This window comes from Miniopterus schreibersii (assembly GCF_964146895.1).
Source record: "Miniopterus schreibersii genome assembly, chromosome: 18".
NCBI lineage: Eukaryota > Metazoa > Chordata > Mammalia > Chiroptera > Miniopteridae > Miniopterus > Miniopterus schreibersii.
The window spans coordinates 15,469,710-15,488,026 of NC_138121.1; the positions used below are offsets into that span (position 1 = coordinate 15,469,710).

At 43.6% G+C, this 18,317-nt stretch overlaps 1 protein-coding gene across 1 annotated transcript in view; it reads left to right on the forward strand.

Annotated features, from left to right (window-relative positions):
• TANGO6 (transport and golgi organization 6 homolog) overlaps window positions 1-17,997 on the forward strand; it is a gene marked incomplete at its 5' end in the record, with an annotated part of 127,728 nt that extends 109,731 nt beyond the window's left edge. Inside the window, one exon of the mRNA XM_081118739.1 lies at window positions 15,970-17,997. Within this exon, the coding sequence (XP_080974865.1) occupies window positions 15,970-16,146 (177 nt within the window). The 3' untranslated portion in view covers window positions 16,147-17,997. The remainder of the gene's footprint in view (window positions 1-15,969) is intronic.
• Between the last annotated feature and the right edge of the window lie 320 nt (window positions 17,998-18,317).

Consider the following 18,317-nt stretch of genomic DNA (forward strand, 5'->3'; position numbering starts at 1 on the left):
GTGTTTCTGTCACTCTCTTCCTTTAAGTGTCTTTGCTCCATCCCAGAGCCTCAGGAAGGCAAGAGGAGCAGTGTTTCTGACATGCTTACCTTGAAAGAAATGGATTCTCACAGTTGAATAGAGAAAATAATAAAGGAGCATAGAATAATTTGGGGGGCCGCTGGACATGGTGTAAGTTCCGGTCTAGGTGCAAATCTCTTAACCTCTCTGAACCTTATTTTTACATCAGCCCTACCTACCCGACAGAGTTGTGACAAGAATTAGATTGGTAACATGTAAACTCCTCAAATTGTAAAGGGTTGTAAATATAAAAGACCACAATGCTGATAATAACTACTAATCATTATTGTTGTTATTGTTATTACCATTAGTATTACTACCACCACCACCACCACTACTATCTGATCCATAGACTCGCTGGAGGTTTTTAATGATTTTTTTAAAACCAACCCACCAAAGATAATTTTATATTTAATCTAAATGAATAAGCCATTTATTTCATGGCTGGAACTTTTAGAGCCTTACACTTTATCATGTCCTCAGGCCCTCACCATTAGTCGTCTCAGACTTTGGAAAACAGACTTGATTATATGGAACCCTGCCTTCCACCTCTGTGCAAGAGCCTGGTGTTGCACATGCTTCCTCGTTGCTCCTCAGGATGGGTGCCAGCTCAACCGGGAAACACAGGAGAGCCTTGGTGCTTTGTAGATGCTGAACCGAAAGTTACTGGACTTAATACATGTTTGGACTTGATTTGACCTCCAACACTATTGTTTCTTCCCTTTCTTCCCTGCCACCAGGAAGCGGTGGATGTAGTACCACGAAACAGGAACACTGTGTGCTTTCATAAGAGCAGGCACTGAGCTAGGTGCGTTACTGTATTATTTCAGTTCATTCTCTCAGGAGCTCTGAAGGGCAGGTAGTGTTATCCCCATTTTAAAGATGACTAAAGGAAGCCCCCAGAGGTTAAGCAAAAACTGCTCAAGATCACACTACTGGCAGGTGGCAAAGCTGACTTAAACCCAAGCTGTGTGTCACTACCTGGCTCCTCTGTTTTCTAACTTTATTAGACTACTTATTTACTTATTTATTTATTTAAATCCTCACCCAAGGATGTGTTTATTGATTTTAGAGAGAGAGAGGAAGGGGGAGACAGAGAGAGAGAGAAACAGGGATCGGTTGCTTCCTGTATGCGTCCTGACTGAGGATTGAACCTGCAACCTTTTGGTTATGGGATGACACTCCAGCCAGCTGAGCCACCTGGCCAGGGCTAGACTGCTTATTTATTTATTTATTTATCCCTCACCTGAGGATATTTTTCCCATTGTTTTTTGTTTCTTTGGGTGTTTTTTTCAGAGAGAGTGGGAGGGGGAGAGAGAGAGAGAGATCAATGTGAGAGAGACATTGATTGGTTGCCTCTGGCACCCTGACCAGGGCCAGGGATGGAGCCCGCAACCCAGGCACATGCCCTTGGCCAGAATCGCTTTCCTTTTAGTGGGGTCCAGGAGAGAGCATGTGTTCATTCCCCCAGCTTTCAGGAGGCAGCGTCCATTCTTCTTTATTGATAGAGAAAGTCAGTGTGGGGGACATATGTGACTATAATCAGAGCTCTTTTGGTTTTAAGCAACAGAAACTCAGTCTGAACTAGCTTAAGCAAAGAAAACTTTTTAGCCTCCTGAATCCAAAGAAGAATGAACAACCATGCTGTGGGGAAAGCTGGGCTGGAGCTGGTCCTCAGTGACTCAGACTCCGGAGCCGCAGTGCTCCTCATCTCTGCTTCTCCTGCATTTTGCCCTCATTCCCTTGCCCTGGAGTCCAGCTTTTTTCCTATGACAGCAACAGGACCACTGCCAGTGGCCCAGTGCAGCATCTTACATCCAGTAGTCAGATTCCCTCTCTGGCCTGAAATGCAGAAATTTGAGGGGAGAAACCTAATGTTGCAACTAAGATCAGATGCATGCTCACTCCTGGCTGAGCCAGGTGGGGTACATGGTTGCTGGTTTGTGTAAAACCGTGTTCAGCCTCCACCATAGCCATGTGTGAGAAGAGAGTCTAGGACCAGTGTTTAGGGGTAGAGGACAGTCCATAGATTTCCTCAACAGTAACTTGGCCAAATCCTCATGGCTTTAGTGATGAATTTGAGAAATAAAGCTGAAAAATTTAGGACTCAATACCTTACTGTGACTGCTAACATATAAATGTTCACTCTTTTCTAGTGATAACATAAGTGACAGTTTGGAAGCCCTAACAGTTAAAACTGCTCCCTTTCTGCCTCTTCTGCATGTCATTTACATAGATCTACATATGTTAGAATTTGGTTTGTGTTCCTCTTCTGCATCTGACTTATGCTATTTTCTGTAGGGTAGCTTTCTCTTTACCCTTATTCTAATCTAAAATGGCCAAGAAGATTATAGAGTTGTATACCTGAAATCTATATAATTTTATTAACCAATGTCATCCCAATAAATTCAATTTAAAAAGTAAATGAAAAATAAAATACAGTGGCCAAGTAGAAGGTAATATCACTTAAACCCAGACTTTTATTATTTTTTTAAATTTATTTATTTTTTAAATATATCTTTATTGACTTCAGGGAGAGGGGAGGAGAGGGAGAGAGAGATAGAAACATCAATGATGAGAGAGTCATTGATCGGCTGCAGCCCACAACCCTGGCATGTGCCCTGACTGGGAATCGAACCCTGATCGCCTGGATCCTAGGTCAAAGCTCAACCGCTGAGCCACGCCCGGCCGGGCTAAACCCAGACTTTTAGAATGTTGGAGGTGGAAGAGACCTTACAGACTATTTCATTTAGATCTTACAAAAATTTCCCTTGGCTTATTAACCTCATGAGTTCTCCGTTGACATAAGGTCTCCATGGTCAAATGAGTTTGGAACATGCTGCAGATGACTATATATTCCCCTCTTGGAGGCTTGGTGCATGTTAGCCTGTTAAAGAGTCAGAGCAGCCCTGCAGCAAAGAAAACTAACAATTCCCTCAACTCATTTACCAAGGAACCCTTTTTTCATTATAAGCATGCCAAGTAATAATGTTCCATGGAACATACTTTGGGAAATAGTCCAATGATCTTATTTTATGAATGAGGAAATAAAGTTCATGAAGGAACTGTCGTTATAATTTTCCAAAGCTAATGCCAGGAAGAATTAGCACTCATTTCCATTTGTTCCTGGTGGCTTATGTTGGCCAAGTGCTAATGAAAGTATAGTATTTCCCCTCCTCTCCCTCTTAACTAACTCACTTGTTCACCTGGAACAAGGCTAATCTTATTATTCAGGGCATCTTAGGTAACACCACAAAGGAGCACAAGTTAGGCACCAAGTTTGGGAATGTCTACCCTCAGCATCTTTTCTCTAGATAAGACCCAAGATACAGATATCCTGTATTGGCAACTCAGGTGTACATTGAATATCTGATTTTCCAAAATAATAAACTACTCTGTAAAACTCCAACAAATCAAAATATTGTTTTCTCTTAGTTTATACAGTAATTGCATTCCTGAAAAATTCAGTGTATATTAAAACCCCTCCAAAAAACTTTTACTGAGCATTTACTATATGACAGCACTTATATCTAAGTGCTTTACATTAATTAATTCACTTTATCTTCATAGTAATCCCATTCAGGTATGATTAATATCCCCATTTACACATGAGGGAACAAAGACAAAGAAGATAAGTAACTTGTCCAACAACTGGTAAGTGACAGAGTAAGTGAGCCTAGGCACTGAACTGGCACTCACATGCTCTGTGACTATCCTCTGAAGGACTCAGAGACTGAGTCACTTGGGCTTTTTCTACACAGATCATGACTAACAGAAGGCTGCTTCAGGTCCTGCAAACTTGATACCCAAAAGACTACCTCCTTATGGCTTATTTACTGTCTACCCTGGAGAATGATGGAACAGGGAGAGGAGTGTTTGGGGCTAGCCTTGGACCCAGGTGCCCTGACCTCCCTGGACCTACCAATGCCAGCTCTTCAGAAAGCAGAGACAGAAAACAACCCTTCCTCCTGTTCCATTATCTCTTGCCAAAAACACAGTCCAACCAGGGATGTCGCCATCCAGCAACTTCCCATAATGAACACAGAGCTGACTAAAGCAGGGAGCAGAGAAAAATTGGTGGAGACCAAACACCTTTGGGGTGCCAGGCTGGGGAATGAGAGTCTTGGGACTTTCCTCCTGCCCTGCAGCCTGATTGGGAATTGTTTCTTCTTCTGAAAGTGATTGTTCTGGTAATTAGATGGCCTCTGGGTTGCAAAACCCACTTATCTTTGCTCCATTCTCTAAAAGGGAATTCTGACTCAGTGTTCCCTCTGTGGGTGACATGAAATGACATTCGGGATTGATGCTCTGGGGTCTGTTCCAGTTCATTGCTCATCACCCCATGGTTTATTTGCCCTTAGCAAATCTCCAAATAAATTCCATGTTCTCTGAGGTTTAGTATTTAATAATAATATAACTGACATTTATTGAGGGCTTATTGTATGGCAGGCAAGTGCGAAGTTCTTTACATTCATTATATCATTAATAACAACCCCATGAGAGAAATGCGCTTATTAACTCTATTTACAGATAAGAAAATTGAGGTCCAAAAGTTTACATTTAGATGCCCAGGTCAAACAGCCGGTAAAATGTGGAACTGAGTGCAAGCCCATGCTGCCTTATTGACAGCTTGGCTGTTCTGAAAACACTAATTAAAACTGGCCTGACCTGGCCAGTGTGGCTCAGTTGAAGTATTAGCCCATACACCAAAAGGTTATCGGTTTGATTCCCAGTCAGGGCACATACCCAGGTTGCAGGTTCAGTCCCCAGTCAGGGTGTGTGCTAAAGGCAGCCGATTGATTTTTCTCTCTCTCTCCCTTCCTGTCTCTAAATATCAATAAAACTTTTTTATAAATAAAATAAAACAGGCCAGAGACTATACTTGGGGAAGAGGTGAACTGTTATAGGTGTTCTGGGACAAACTTGGGTTCCTAGGATCCTGTTTCCTTAACCACTGGACTTTCTTCTATTCTATTCTCTGAGGTGGACAGTCACTCAGGGATCAGCCAGAGAGATCTTTTTGAAATGCAGATCTGCTGAGACCCAGTCCCCACCTAACATTTTTCAAAGGTCCCCTAAGATAAAGACCAGGCTTCTTAACAGGACATACAAGGCCATGTGTAACCTGAACCCAACTGACTTCTATAACTGTCTCTCCCATACTTTTCCTCACATGCCCTGAGAACTTCATGCCAACTCCAGATAACCTACATACTGGTTCTTGCCTCCACCTGGTCCATACTGTTTCTTAGGCCTCAAGTGCCTTCTACCCTCCCTTCCCCCACCTGTGCACCTGCTAAGCTTTTACTCATCCTTTAGGGCTCAACTTAAGTGTTCTACTCTTTGCGTGGGTTTTTTGGCTTTGAATATGTTTTTATTGATTTCAGAGAGAGGAAGGGAGAGGTAGAGATAGAAACATCAACGATGAGAGAGAATCATCAATCGTTTGCCTCCTGCAAGCCCCCCCACTGGGGATCGAACCCATAGCCCAGGAATTGAACTGAGACCTCCTGGTTCATGGGTCGACGCTCAACCGCTGAACCACACGGGCGGGGCAAGTGTTCTACTCTTTGTGAAAAGCCTTTCCTGGTTTCTCAGGAAAACTTAGTCCTCACTTCTCCCATCTCTGAAGGACTATAGTAGATATTGTGCTTTGTTCACATCTGATGTCAATAGCAGACTGTGACCCCCTGAACACACCAGTCACTTTTTTTAAAAGTTGTGATAAAATTTACCATCTTAACCATTTTTAAGTGTATGCTTCAGTAGCATTTAAATACATTCCCGCCCAGCCGGGCGTGCCTCAGTGGTTGAGCGTCAACCTAGGATCCAGGTGATCAGGGTTCGATTCCTGGTCAGGGCACATGCCCGGGTTGCGGGCTGCAGCCGATCAATGACTCTCTCATCATTGATGTTTCTATCTCTCCCTCTCCCTCTCCTTTCCTCTCTCTGAAATCAATAAAGATATATTTTTTAAATAAATAAATAAATAAATAAATACATTCCCATTGCTGTCCTACCATCACCATATCCCTCCACAGAGCTCTTTTCATCTTGCAAAACTGACGCTTTGTACCCATTAAACTCTAACCCTCAACTCCCCCCTCTCCACAGCCCCTAGCAATCACCATTCTGTCTCAGTGAGTATGACTCCTCTGGGTACCTCATTCCATTCACTTGTATATTCCCCAAATCTAGCACATTGCCTTGCACAGAATAAGTGCTAAATAGTTGTTTAGCAAGAGAGTATATGAAACCTTTTCTCTTTTTATTTTATTCTTTTACATGTGTTTTTTTTTAATTTTTAAATTTTATTTTTGTTTAAAATATTACAGATGTCCCTTTTTCTGAAACCTTTTCTCTTATAGGCATGAACACATCTCTTGAATTTCTCCGTACCTGCCTTAGTAATAAATAGACTTCTTAGATCTTAAACTGGAAATCCTGGGACTTCCAAACTCTTCCATTGTTCAGGTCTCCCAGGAACAGAAGTTGTCTCAACAAGTTCTCTGTAGGGGGGGATTTTACCTCTCTTACTTGGAAATGCCTAAAGTTTGTGTTGCAGTGGGTTGTAGACATGCGTCCCCAAAGCAGTTGGAGGAAGAAGCCCTGAGGCAGAGTGACAGGATGAATATTGATGTGTAGCCAGATCATCTGCATTGCAAAACTTAGCTTCTCCCCTTCACATAACACACACACACACACATCTCACATATATTCCCCTTAATTTCTCCCATCTGGACAGAGGTTTCTGCCGTAATTCTAGCTAACCCAGCAACAGAGGCAGCTGCACGTACCTTTTCTGTGTTCAGAATCTCACTTCACATACACGTGATTGAGAATAAATTTTTAAGATATTTTGGAAAAAACAGATAAAAGTCTTAATTTGTGAATCAAAAGTGATTTTAACCCTGTCCCCTTCCTGGAAAATGAAAACCTCGTTGCTGATAGTTTAGAAAATTCCAAGAATGTAATAGGTTATGTCCAACTCACATCGCTTGTTATTGGCACTTAGACTTTTTGTAGGCAAAGTCCTGATAGTGATCTTGACTTCTGAAACCCTATCTCTTACTAAGTCTCCTAGCTGGTGTTTTTTCCTAACATCCTGAACTACTGTATCCTGCCTGATTATAAGAGTTACCTGGAGAGCATAAAAAGAAAAATTAAGCCCCAATCCCTAAGATTCTAATTCTAATGCCTAAAGTGGGGGTCAAGGCATTTTGAAAGTTCTCCGGGGGATTGTAAGTGCAGCGGGGGCGGACAATCCCTGCACTAGAACAGTGGTGTTGCTCAGAGGCAAAGTTTGGGCTGTGTAGACATGTGGGTGGGCCAGTTGCTTTTTCCAGTTTAGTCCATGTCTAGTCCACACCATATATTAGCACATAATACAAACCCTACCAAGGCCTCTGATGTGACTCAGGTTTCCTCTGGCCTTTGGTCAAATTCTATAACCTTTTGTTCCTCAAGCATCTGGCAAAGAGCATTGAATTCCACAGAGCACATGCCCTAAGGAGAGTGGCCTGCACTTCACCTGTGGCCAACTCAAGCTAGACCTGAGGCTGTGTGACCCTGTGAGCCTGGGGTGAGGCTGGCCCTGCAAATTCATGTCACAAAGGAAACCCAAACCTTGCGGTCAACTAGTAGCCTGGTGCTGCTCCTCCTCTTCCCTAACCAGGCCCCATCTCCAAATAAACAGCTTCAATGTAGGAAAAAGGTCAGAGTCTCTCCATAGCTTCCTTTTGCATATTGGATTTCTTCGTGACTATACATATTTAAAAGCAAGGCTTGCAGAGTTAGATCTGACAGACACAGGTTTGAATTCTAAGCTGTGCCCTTGAGCAAATCACTAACGCTCTCTAAATCCCCTTTCCTAATATGTGAACTAGGCCTACTAACACTTACTTTATAGGATTAAGTGTGAAGGGCTAGCACAGCGACAGAGATGTAGTAACCTCACACTATATGGTAGTAGTGAGCCTTCTGCTGGTGCCACGTGGGAGACGTTAGGTGCAGAAAGGGAGCAGGACCGTGCTCCCTCAGCAGGGTGTCTGCCAGGAGAGCTTCAAGGGCCGGGGAAAATGAAGCCCTTTTTCCCAGATGTGGTAATGGAATACAGTCTGAAAGCTGGGATAGTAATCACCTTCTAAAGAAAAAGCTCCCAATTTCTCGCACAAGCAAACAGCCTGCTGTCTTTGCACACATTCCGGCCATTTTTCCTGCCTTCTTTGTTCTATTTCCGTGCCTATGGGGGTGTAGGAAAGCTGCTGCCTTCCTCAGGTTGCTATTTAAAGACATTCTGAAAGATGCTGCCACCGCTGCTCCTAGTGCCAGAGCAGCTACTGCTTCTGTCTCTGCCAGAGAGCTGGATGGAGAGCCCTTGTCAGCACTGTCTGATACCTGGAAGCCTTGGGTAGCCTGCCTCAGCACAATCTAGCCTAAGGGCACGCAATTAGGAGTATGCCCTTTTTGTTCAGGCCCCTAGACTCTCACCCCTAATGGGTTAACTGGCTGTCTTGGTCTTTGTCTGTAATCTGCCCAGCCTGTCTATGTCCCTTGAGTATTTTTGGCACTTGACCAGTTAATTTTTCCCCTCTTACTCTTCAATGAAAATCGCTCATGATATCTGCCCCCATCCCCTCCCCAACCATCTCCAGTTTTCACTTGAGGTACCCTCCCCATTTAACAGCCAGACCCAGTGCAGAAAGGGTAAAAATGCTATTTATCTCTGGGTCTAGCAGAGAAAAATACTTTGGAAATAAAAGGTTTTTGAAAAACCCAGTAACCTCCAGTTAATAATAATGTTACCGTGAACTTCAGCATGTTTGAGATTCTCTGTCAGGCATGGCTAGAACCTCTTCCACATTAGTAATCCTGTCTTCCTTTGCCGATGCTTTCAATGAAATGTCTCAAAAATACGGTCTTTCTGCCTGAATCGGCCCACATTTCTTTTTCATGGACCCATCAAAGTGAAGGTTTGGGTTTTATCAGTAAACCATTTATCCTTCTTCAGGCCAGAGCTCCCTGAATGAAGGCCAGATTGTCTACCTCATTCTATTTCCCCAGTTTGTTTCCTGCCCATTATCTTAGAGAGGCTGCTCTCCTCCTAGACCTCAAAGCCTGGCTCCTCTCTGCATGCTCAGCAGAATCCCTCCTGTGCTCAGCTCCGTGGAATAGTGCAGCCAGTGTTACCGACTAGTGACTGTCCAGCACGCACTCTGGCCCGGATAGCGCACTCAGATGACAATACATCTGTTTCCCCTCTTTTACACCCCTTCCCTTTTCCTCTAACTCCCCTCCATTTTTTCATCTTCCTGACTACTCTTTTTTTATTCTCTGCTCTCTATTTTTTGTTCTCAGAGTTGTGCCTTTCCCCTCATTTTCTTAGCCCCTTGGTGATAAACCCAATTACCCCAGTTCTGGAGTAGTAATAGCAACGGTATTTTGAATTACATACCACTTTCCTTATGATAGTGAAGTACTCTCACGTGCTTTATGCTCCCCACTTCGTAGTAGTGAGAATAACCACTTGGAGAGGCAGAATAGTATAGTGGGTAGTAAAGAACATCGCTCCCAGCCAGGCTGCCAGGGTTTGAATGTTGGCTCTACCTGTTACTAGCTGTGTGGCCCTGGGCAGATTGGAGGTAATAATAGTACTTCTCTCTTTGTGTTGTTGTGAGGATTAAGTGAGTTAGTGTAGATAAAATTCCTAGAACCATATCTGGCATGTAATGGGTATTATGTAAGGATTAGCTATTGCTATCATTCATTCATTCACTCACTTGTTCATCAGAAATTTACTATATGCCAGGTGCTGTTCTAGGCCTTGGTGGTAGAAGATTAACAAGTTGGACACAGCCCTGAGCCTCAAAGAGATCATAGTGTTAGTGGAACAGACTGAAAAACTGCCTCTTATTTAACACCTACCATATGCAAGTCCTTGTGCTTGGATCTTTATAGACATTAATTCTTACAACATCCTTAAAAGGTGGCAGTATTGTCTCCATTTTACAGATGAGATCACTGGGTTCCAAGAGCTAAAGTAGTTTGCTCAAGATTGGGAGCGCCAGAATTCACTTCACCGAGTTCGCCTGCCTCTAGACAATTAGGTTCAACTCTGTGAGTCTGTCTCTCCTAAACGGATGGGCCCTCATCTCCCAGAATGCTTAGCAGTCTCCTGCACACGGCTTGGGAAATGTTGGCTAACTCGTGCTCTGTTGATGATCCTTGACTCTGCCCCATCCCTAGTCTCATCTGTTCACTCTTAGTTCACCCTGCCACAAATCATACATTGGTTTTAACATCAAGGCACAGTGGTCAAAATGAGGATTCTTAGAAGTTGGCTTACAGTTTTCTGACAGGTTCATACTACACCTAATGCTTATTTCAACATTTTTTAAACAGAACTAATTGGATTCTGGGGTTTCTTCCTTTTATCCCCAATCTAGAGAATGTTTTTGTCTGCCAGGCCACTCTGCAGCCACTAACTCCAGTCCCCCTCCTCTCTTGTGTCTGCCCTGCTTTTTACTTCAAAGTCTAATTTCCCTGTTAGTCCTATGTTTCTGTCTTTGTGCCCAATACTTATTTTTTTAGCCACACAGGGAGCCACAATTGGTGATTGATAGAATTTTATGGAATTCAGTTTTCTTTCTTTCTGATCTTTTTTTGCCTCGTCTATTGGTTCAGTAGAAGATTGAATTTCTAAGTACAGCTAGTGTATGCATTGACATTTTTTATCCTTTTATACTTAGCAACCTATTTCCCCTTAAATATTAAGAAATTATAGTTGGAAAATCCTCTGCTGGGTCACATCTTTCTGAGTTCTTATTTCTGTGTCTTGTTTGTAATCATTTGTGTTGTGCCTTGTTGATCTCACATAATAATAACAGAAAAATAGCAATAAATTCCATTTGTAAAATCACCTTGAAGTGTAAATGACTTTTTAAATATTAAAATAATTTTTTTAATGTAACTGAGTCTACCAGTTACTGAACATCTTTACTGGTGGGGCTTATGTTAGAGAGGTAGTTTGACTAGAGACTTTTTCTCTTCCTGTATTTTCCAGTTATTCTGGGTTGTAGTTATATTGCTTTTATAAATAAATTTAGGAATTAAAAAGAAGAAAGATACTTGCCATTTTTTGCTTCTTTTGATCTTAACTCAGATACAGTAACCACTTTGGGAATGTTCCAGGTCAATCTCATTGAAAGAGTCAAGCACTGTTTTCCTGCTAGTCCATTGAAAGTGCACCTGTGTGCCCAAGGCAGTCTTCTGCTCACACTGTTCCCTTTTTAGTAGGTCCTGCCTCGGCCCTCACCTGGTCTTTTCTAAGCCACATCTAACCCTAAAGATTTACCTTTGTCCCTGAAGCATCAGCATTGTGTGCTTCAGGGAACTGGCGACAGAAGAGGGAGGGGAAGGGAGGGAAGGAGAGGAGAGGAGAGGAGAGGAGAGGAGAGGAGAGGAGAGGAGAGGAGAGGAGAGGAGAGGAGAGGAGAGGAGAGGAGAGGAGAGGAGAGGAGAGGAGAGGAGAGGAGAGGAGAGGAGAGGAGAGGAGAGGAGAGGAGAGGAGAGGAGAGGAGAGGAGAGGAGAGGAGAGGAGAGGAGAGGAGAGGAGAGGAGAGGAGAGGAGAGGAGAGGAGAGGAAGAGTGTGTGTGTGTGTGTGTGTGTGTTGGGCTCACAGACTCTAAATTCCTTGGGGAAGGGAGGGAAGGAGAGGAGAGGAGAGGAGAGGAAGAGTGTGTGTGTGTGTGTGTGTGTGTGTGTGTGTGTGTGTGTGTGTGTGTGTTGGGCTCACAGACTCTAAACACCTGAACCCCACCCCTTTCCAAAGAGTTTTCAGGCTGCAAATCTTGGTGGTACGCTCCCCTCCACCTTTCCCTGGAGTCCCTGGGCCTTGATGCGCCGAGGGATGAAGAGCAGGTGTGTTGAACTCTTAATGAGAGGTTTCCTCTGTGGGATTGTCTATATCCTGCCCACCACAGAAGCTCCTGTGAGTAACTTTACCTTTGAACTCTCCTTGTATTCAGCCCCTGATCCACCGGATTTGGTGACAATCCCTGGCTGGCAGGAAGCTTTGATCCCTGGGGAGTCCAGAGGAAGTCCTATGATGTGTGGGATCCCCAGGGTTACAGGGATTGGGGAGAAGCGCACCAGGGTGGGTTGCGAAGGTAGACCCATTAATTAAGCAGGAGCCTTTGCCTAACACTCAGTTACCTTAAAAAGGAGATCCGGTAACTGATAACAAGGAGCTCAGCACCCCTGAGTACGAAGTGGTGGTTGCAGGAGCATTATTTTTATTTTAAGGACACAGCAGTGCTGAAGGGGCTATTCCTCCCCACCCCAGAAAATGTCAGAGTGCCTTAGAACTTCCCCTTTTAACAAGTGAAAGCTAACCTTGCTGTGAAAGTTAGGAGGCTCTAGCAAATAGAAATCTCTAAGATAGTTTTGGCTAGGTGAAAGATCAGAAGAGGAAGAAAAAGATGACCTTGCAATAAACAGTAGGAACTCTAGACTTTCCATATAAGAGACACTTGGGGCTATAATCCGTGGGAGAGTGAGTCAGGAGACTTGTCTCTAAACCGTATTTGCATAACAAGCACACCTGGTTTGTTCATAATCTGCGTTTATTTTATTTGACGTGGCTTGAAGATGAGCGAACTTGAAGATTCCCCAAGCCACTCCTGGGTGCCACCCATTGGCTGCATATAAAAGAGTGATAGTCCTTTTGCATGGTAGGGAGGTGTTCTTCCCCCACCCACCTCCACAGGCAGAAATCACTTCCTTGCTTCCACAGAATCGTGTATTTATGTCTTAGAGTGAGGATCACGCTGTCTGGGGTCTGAGTCTGCCTCCCCGCTAGGCTGTAGCTGCCAGAGGGTAGGGCTTGTGCATTACTCATCTTTTTATCACCAGCCCCACTGCCTGGGCAGGAAGCAGGCCCTTTATAATGATTATTGAATGAGTGAGTAATCGTGAGGCAGTAGCTATGGGGACTCACCCTCCTTCCAGAATCATCTCTCTTTTTCACACTGCCAGCCTGGAGGAAAGAAAGGGCAGTTGGGATAGTGCCACAGTTAGCGTCAGATGCCTGCACTAGGAGACTTAACTCCTATTGTGTCTCCACAGCTTTTTGGAAAAACCCAGGAGACAAGTGCACAACAGAGATGGGCAGCATCTTTGTGAGGTTTTGCCCACCACTTAATGTGGTGACACTGGGCAAAGAGTTCGGAGAGTTTTCTGCAGGGCTGACTGCATAATATGTGGGGCCCAATGCAACGTGAAAACGCAGGGTCCCTTGTTCAAAAAAGGAAGGAAAAAAACACTGCTACTGGTGTCGACGAAAGAACACCCAGCCTAAGAAAAAGTCTTATACGAGTTTTATTGAGCCAAACTGATGACAGTTGTGGGAAGCAAAATCTCAGTGGATTGAGAAAATACTCTGGAGAATGGCAGTTTTGCAGCTCATTTTATGTTAGAATCAAAGGAAGAGACACAAGAGGGTTACATGAAATCCACTGGTGGCAGATTAGGGAGGCGGGAGAAAGCAAAGCGGGGATGGGACATCTCTGAGGATTGGATAAAAAGTAAAATGGAGAGACACATGCTTCTTTTACATAGGCGGGTGCAGGGTAGTTAGCGTGAACATTTACAGTTCATAGAGATGGTACGTGGGCCGCAAGATAACAGCGTAGGCTCTGGTACTCAGGGTTGTGCCTTCGAGGAGTCAGGAAAAGAAGATAGCTCTGACATTTCAAAGGTATGTCATCTTAGATGCACAAAGACAATAAACAATTTCAAAGTTAAAGATTGACCTTTGTCAAGAAAGCCTAGGATGTGACTACCCACCGTGACCCGTGACCGCTTTTAGTTAGGAATTCTCCTGTTCAGACTACCCTGTGTTGTTACTTTGGTCTCTGGGCTTGTAAGGCTCTTCCTACGGGCATCATACCAGAGTTTGTCAGGTTTAGTATGTGGCCCCTTTTTTGTCCATATGGTTTTAAAATATAGAGGTTTTTTCCTTCTTCCACAATCTCTCTCTCTCGACTTGTCCTGGTGTTTATTATTTGCTATTAATTTTGTTCCAGGTAAAGAAAAATGTGAATATTAAGTTATTAGCATGAATATTACTGTTCACCTTTATATTGTGCAATGCCAATTTTAAGTGCAAATATAAGAGTATTTAATTCATATGTAGAATCACCAAAATCACACAATTTGTATTCTGTAGCTTTTACATGCACATATATTTTCTTCTGAGCAGAACAGTGGAAACTCCGCACAGAACTAACTCAGCTGTTTTATTTCACTTCCTGATACAGGCATATTCTGCCAATACTGCCTTCAGTTTACTTATGAATAAGAAAGGACTGAAAGGAATGAGACTGTGGATTGTCCTGTTTCCTCCTTTGTCATCATTTTCAGTGTGAATGGTTGGCTAAAACATGGAGGATGCATAGAGTTCCTTACTTGCCTATGTTTCTTAGAAAGCCATTGCCTTCTTTCTGGGTTTGAAGCAAGTTCTGGTTCAGTCGGAAAGTGAGGCTTCTCCAGGATGTCAGTGCCTCCATTTGCTCAGCTGTAAACGTAGCAAACATACACCCCTTCTACTGGCTTTTAACCTTGCGAACTCCACGCATTGTGGATCCTTCAGAATTCCGTGCTCCTGGGCACGGCAAACGCCATATTCAAATGCACTGGCAAAGGATGGCAGACACGCATATTGGGCATATCTCCTCTGCTCACACCTCATGTTCCTTTGTCCCATTAGACTTCACATACAAAACACAAGTTCAGAGATAAAATTATTATTTTTTAAAATCCTCACCTGAGGATATTTTTTTCATTGCTTTTCAGAGAGAGTAGAAGGGGGAGAGAGAGAAAAACATTGATGTGAGAGAAATACATTGATTGGCTGCCTCCTGCACGAGTCCTGACTAGGGCCAGGGATTGAACCCGCAACCGAGATATGTGCCCTTGGCCAGAAATGAACCCGGACCCTTCAGTCAGCAGGCCGATGCTCAAATCATTGAGCCAAACCAGCCAGGGCCAAAAGATAAAATTATTAAGAATTTTAAGGTGACAACAGCAGATTATTAAGGCAAGCGTGGGGCCCTCTTGATTGTGAGTCCCTATGTGACGGCACAGATCACACACCCATGAAGTTGACCCAGGTTGTCTAGCATTGTTTCAATAGATGTCCTTAAATTTTTTACTTTTTACCAAGTGAGAGACTGGCCAAGAGAAGTGTGCACACCTTCTTTCATTCATAAATATGTTTTAGGTGTGCCAGTTATTGTGAGGCATTGGGACTACAGCAGGTGAACAAGGCAAGACATGGCCTCAGTGTCAGCAGTAAATGTGACCAGTGAGGAAAACTTGTTTTCCATTGCAGAGTTGCAATTGAAAAGTAATTACAGTGACTAGGGGAAGGACATGGAAATGGAACTATGGAGGGGAAATTTTAAAGTAATGGCAAGGATAGGCATGATTGCTGAAGAAACAGCCTCCATGCATGTCATCAGAGGGCTTTGTGGGAGCTAGAGAGGAAAATGCTGGTGATTGTGCTCTAGGAGCTACCGTATCTGGGCAGTACCTGTGGTTCTGAGGCCTGTGCCATGCTTTGGGACTGAAGGAAGGGGTCAGGCACCCATACTTGGGCCTGGGGCTAAAGGGGAGTGGCAGCCCGAAGGCCAGTGTAGTGAGGGAACCAGGGTGTGTGAGAAGTTCAAAGGGAAGCCTATCTCAGTACAGCTGCCCTTCCTCCATCTCTAACCTGAGAGGGCTGGCTCTATCTTCTTAAGGGAGCATATGAGTTTCCTCACAGAACTCCTCAGACAAGAGAAGGCAATTTGGTCATTCTTGGAAATGCTGACACAGTAGACGCATAGTCATGACTCTCTCTTGTGCAGGTGCTGAGGGATGTTCTCAAGGATCTCTACCACCTGCTGAAGCATGTAGTACGTTTGGAGCCCGATGACGTGGCCAGGCTCCATGCCCAGCTGGCCTTGGAAGAGCTGGATGAAATAATGAGAAACTTTCTGTTTCCGCCTCAGAAGCTGGAGAAGAAGATTGTGGTCCTGCCATAGACCTGGCTGACTCTAAGGACACCAAAGAGGCAGAGAGGAACCAAGCAGCCAGAGCAGTGCCCAAGCCTTCCAGCAGGTGGCCCCGCTGGCTCTCTGATGCTGGCAATATGGCTGACCCTGGAGGGGGCTTTATGTCTCTGGTCAAGAGGCATTTCAGAATATGAAAATGCAGTTGGAGGTAGGGATGGGAAGAAAATTGTTATTGAAACGTGCAAAATGGAATAAAATTACCCTGGCTGGAAAGAAAAACAGGTCTGAATCTGGTCCTCTGCTACCAAGATGGAAAGCTATGATGTCGAGGAGGATTTGATCTCCAGAAAAGAGAATCAGGCTGATTGCATCTTCCAGAGAAGGGTAAGCCCTGTGTTTGCCCTCCCGGGCCATTTTCTTTCACTCCCTCTGCCACTGTTTGCATAGAGTTGCCCTGATTACTGGAGAAAGGAGGCACAAGCATCTCAGATGAGAGAGTTTATACCCTGCATTCAGTCCTCTGCTCCTTTAGAAAGATGAATGCTTAGTGAGTTAGTACGAAATGTGTGCTGCAAAGTACACTGCATATTGGTGACCTGATGCCAGGTTTATTGAAATCATTCCAATGCAGCACTGTGGAGTCCTCTTTATTTATATATTTTGGCCACTGAATTTTGGTTGCAGCTGAAAGAAGACAAAAAGGAGAAACTGACCATTTCCAGCAATCCCTCCCTGTTGTCAACACCTTGCATCAGTCCTCAGCTTTGCAGGGCTGGGTACAGAATTTTATCACAGGATTTTATCTCCTCTCTCTGGGGTGACCAGGCTCAGGGGAACCAGAGCACAATTTTCCAAAACTCTCAGGTAGCTGAAGGATCTATATACAAGCATGCCTATATGCCATTTAACAAAGATATTTCTCCCTTGCCAGATTACAGACATGGTTCTTAACTTAGAACCTTTGTGGTGGGCATTCCTTTCGAAAAGTCAATTTATAGACAGGGATCACAAATTACCTTAGTGAGCAATGAATTAGAACAAAGGCAGTGGGATGTTCGAAGGAATATTTCCATTCAGCTAAGGTAGCTGGGTTAATTTCCATTCTCCAAATCAAGGATATCTAGAAAATCAGAATTGGGGTTTTTAAATTAGAGAAGAATTTCCTTTGGACCAACTGGATGTGCACAAAAAATTTTTGTTTCTTGACCTTCCTTTAACTAGACTCCATACAACCCACTTCGCATAATCAGATTGAATATGTTAGATGATTGATTTAACCTACAACTTTATTTTCATTAAACGCATTCCAATTCTGAAGATATATCCTAATTGATCACCTTGACTAGACTGAGAAAATCTCTAGTCTAAGAACCTAGTCTCCTAGGAAATACCTCGTGAAGCATGATAAACCCTGCATCTCCATTTATAAAGTGCCTCTTTAAAAAAAAAAAAATATTGATTGATTGATTGGAGGGAGAGAGGGAGAGAGAAACATCATTTTGTTGTTCCACTTATTTATGCATTCATTGGTTGATTCTTGTATGTGCTCTGACAGGGGAACAACCCATAATCTTGGTGTATTAGAGTGAAGCTCTAACCAACTGAGATACCCTGACAGGGCCATAAGTTGTCTCTTACTTTGACTTATTTTGCAAGTAGCAAAAAGCATCTGTTCTTTATTGATTTTGGTGGATTCAGTTTCACAGTGACTTTTTTTGACTTTGTTACCAAATTCAAGGGGAAGATACCTTAATATAACCCTCCTAAATATGACCAAAATATTAAGTTTCCAAATTATTAAATAGTTCTTCCGAGTTTATATATATATCATCTCCATCCATCTCTGGGAAAGAATGTAAGAACTGAGAACTTTAGAATAGTAAAAACACAAAACTAAAAAAAAAAAGACACAGAATTCCAGGGCAGATCGCCGGAGCAGTAGTGACACTTCCCTACACAGGCCTGTGAGATGCCTGGCTCTGTATAATAACAGCATAGTCATGCTTGCTTCCTACCTCTGCCCATCTCTTCTTGAGTCCATCTTCTTCCTGCCTCTCCCCTCTCCTCCCTTCATCTCTCCTGCTGAAGTTCTGGCCTCTCACCTCTAATCTCCTCCATTGCCCAGTGGCTTGTCACCTAACCTCCCCAAGATCACTCACTTGGTCTTTCACTTGGCCCCTCCCCTCCTCTCCTTTCTTTCC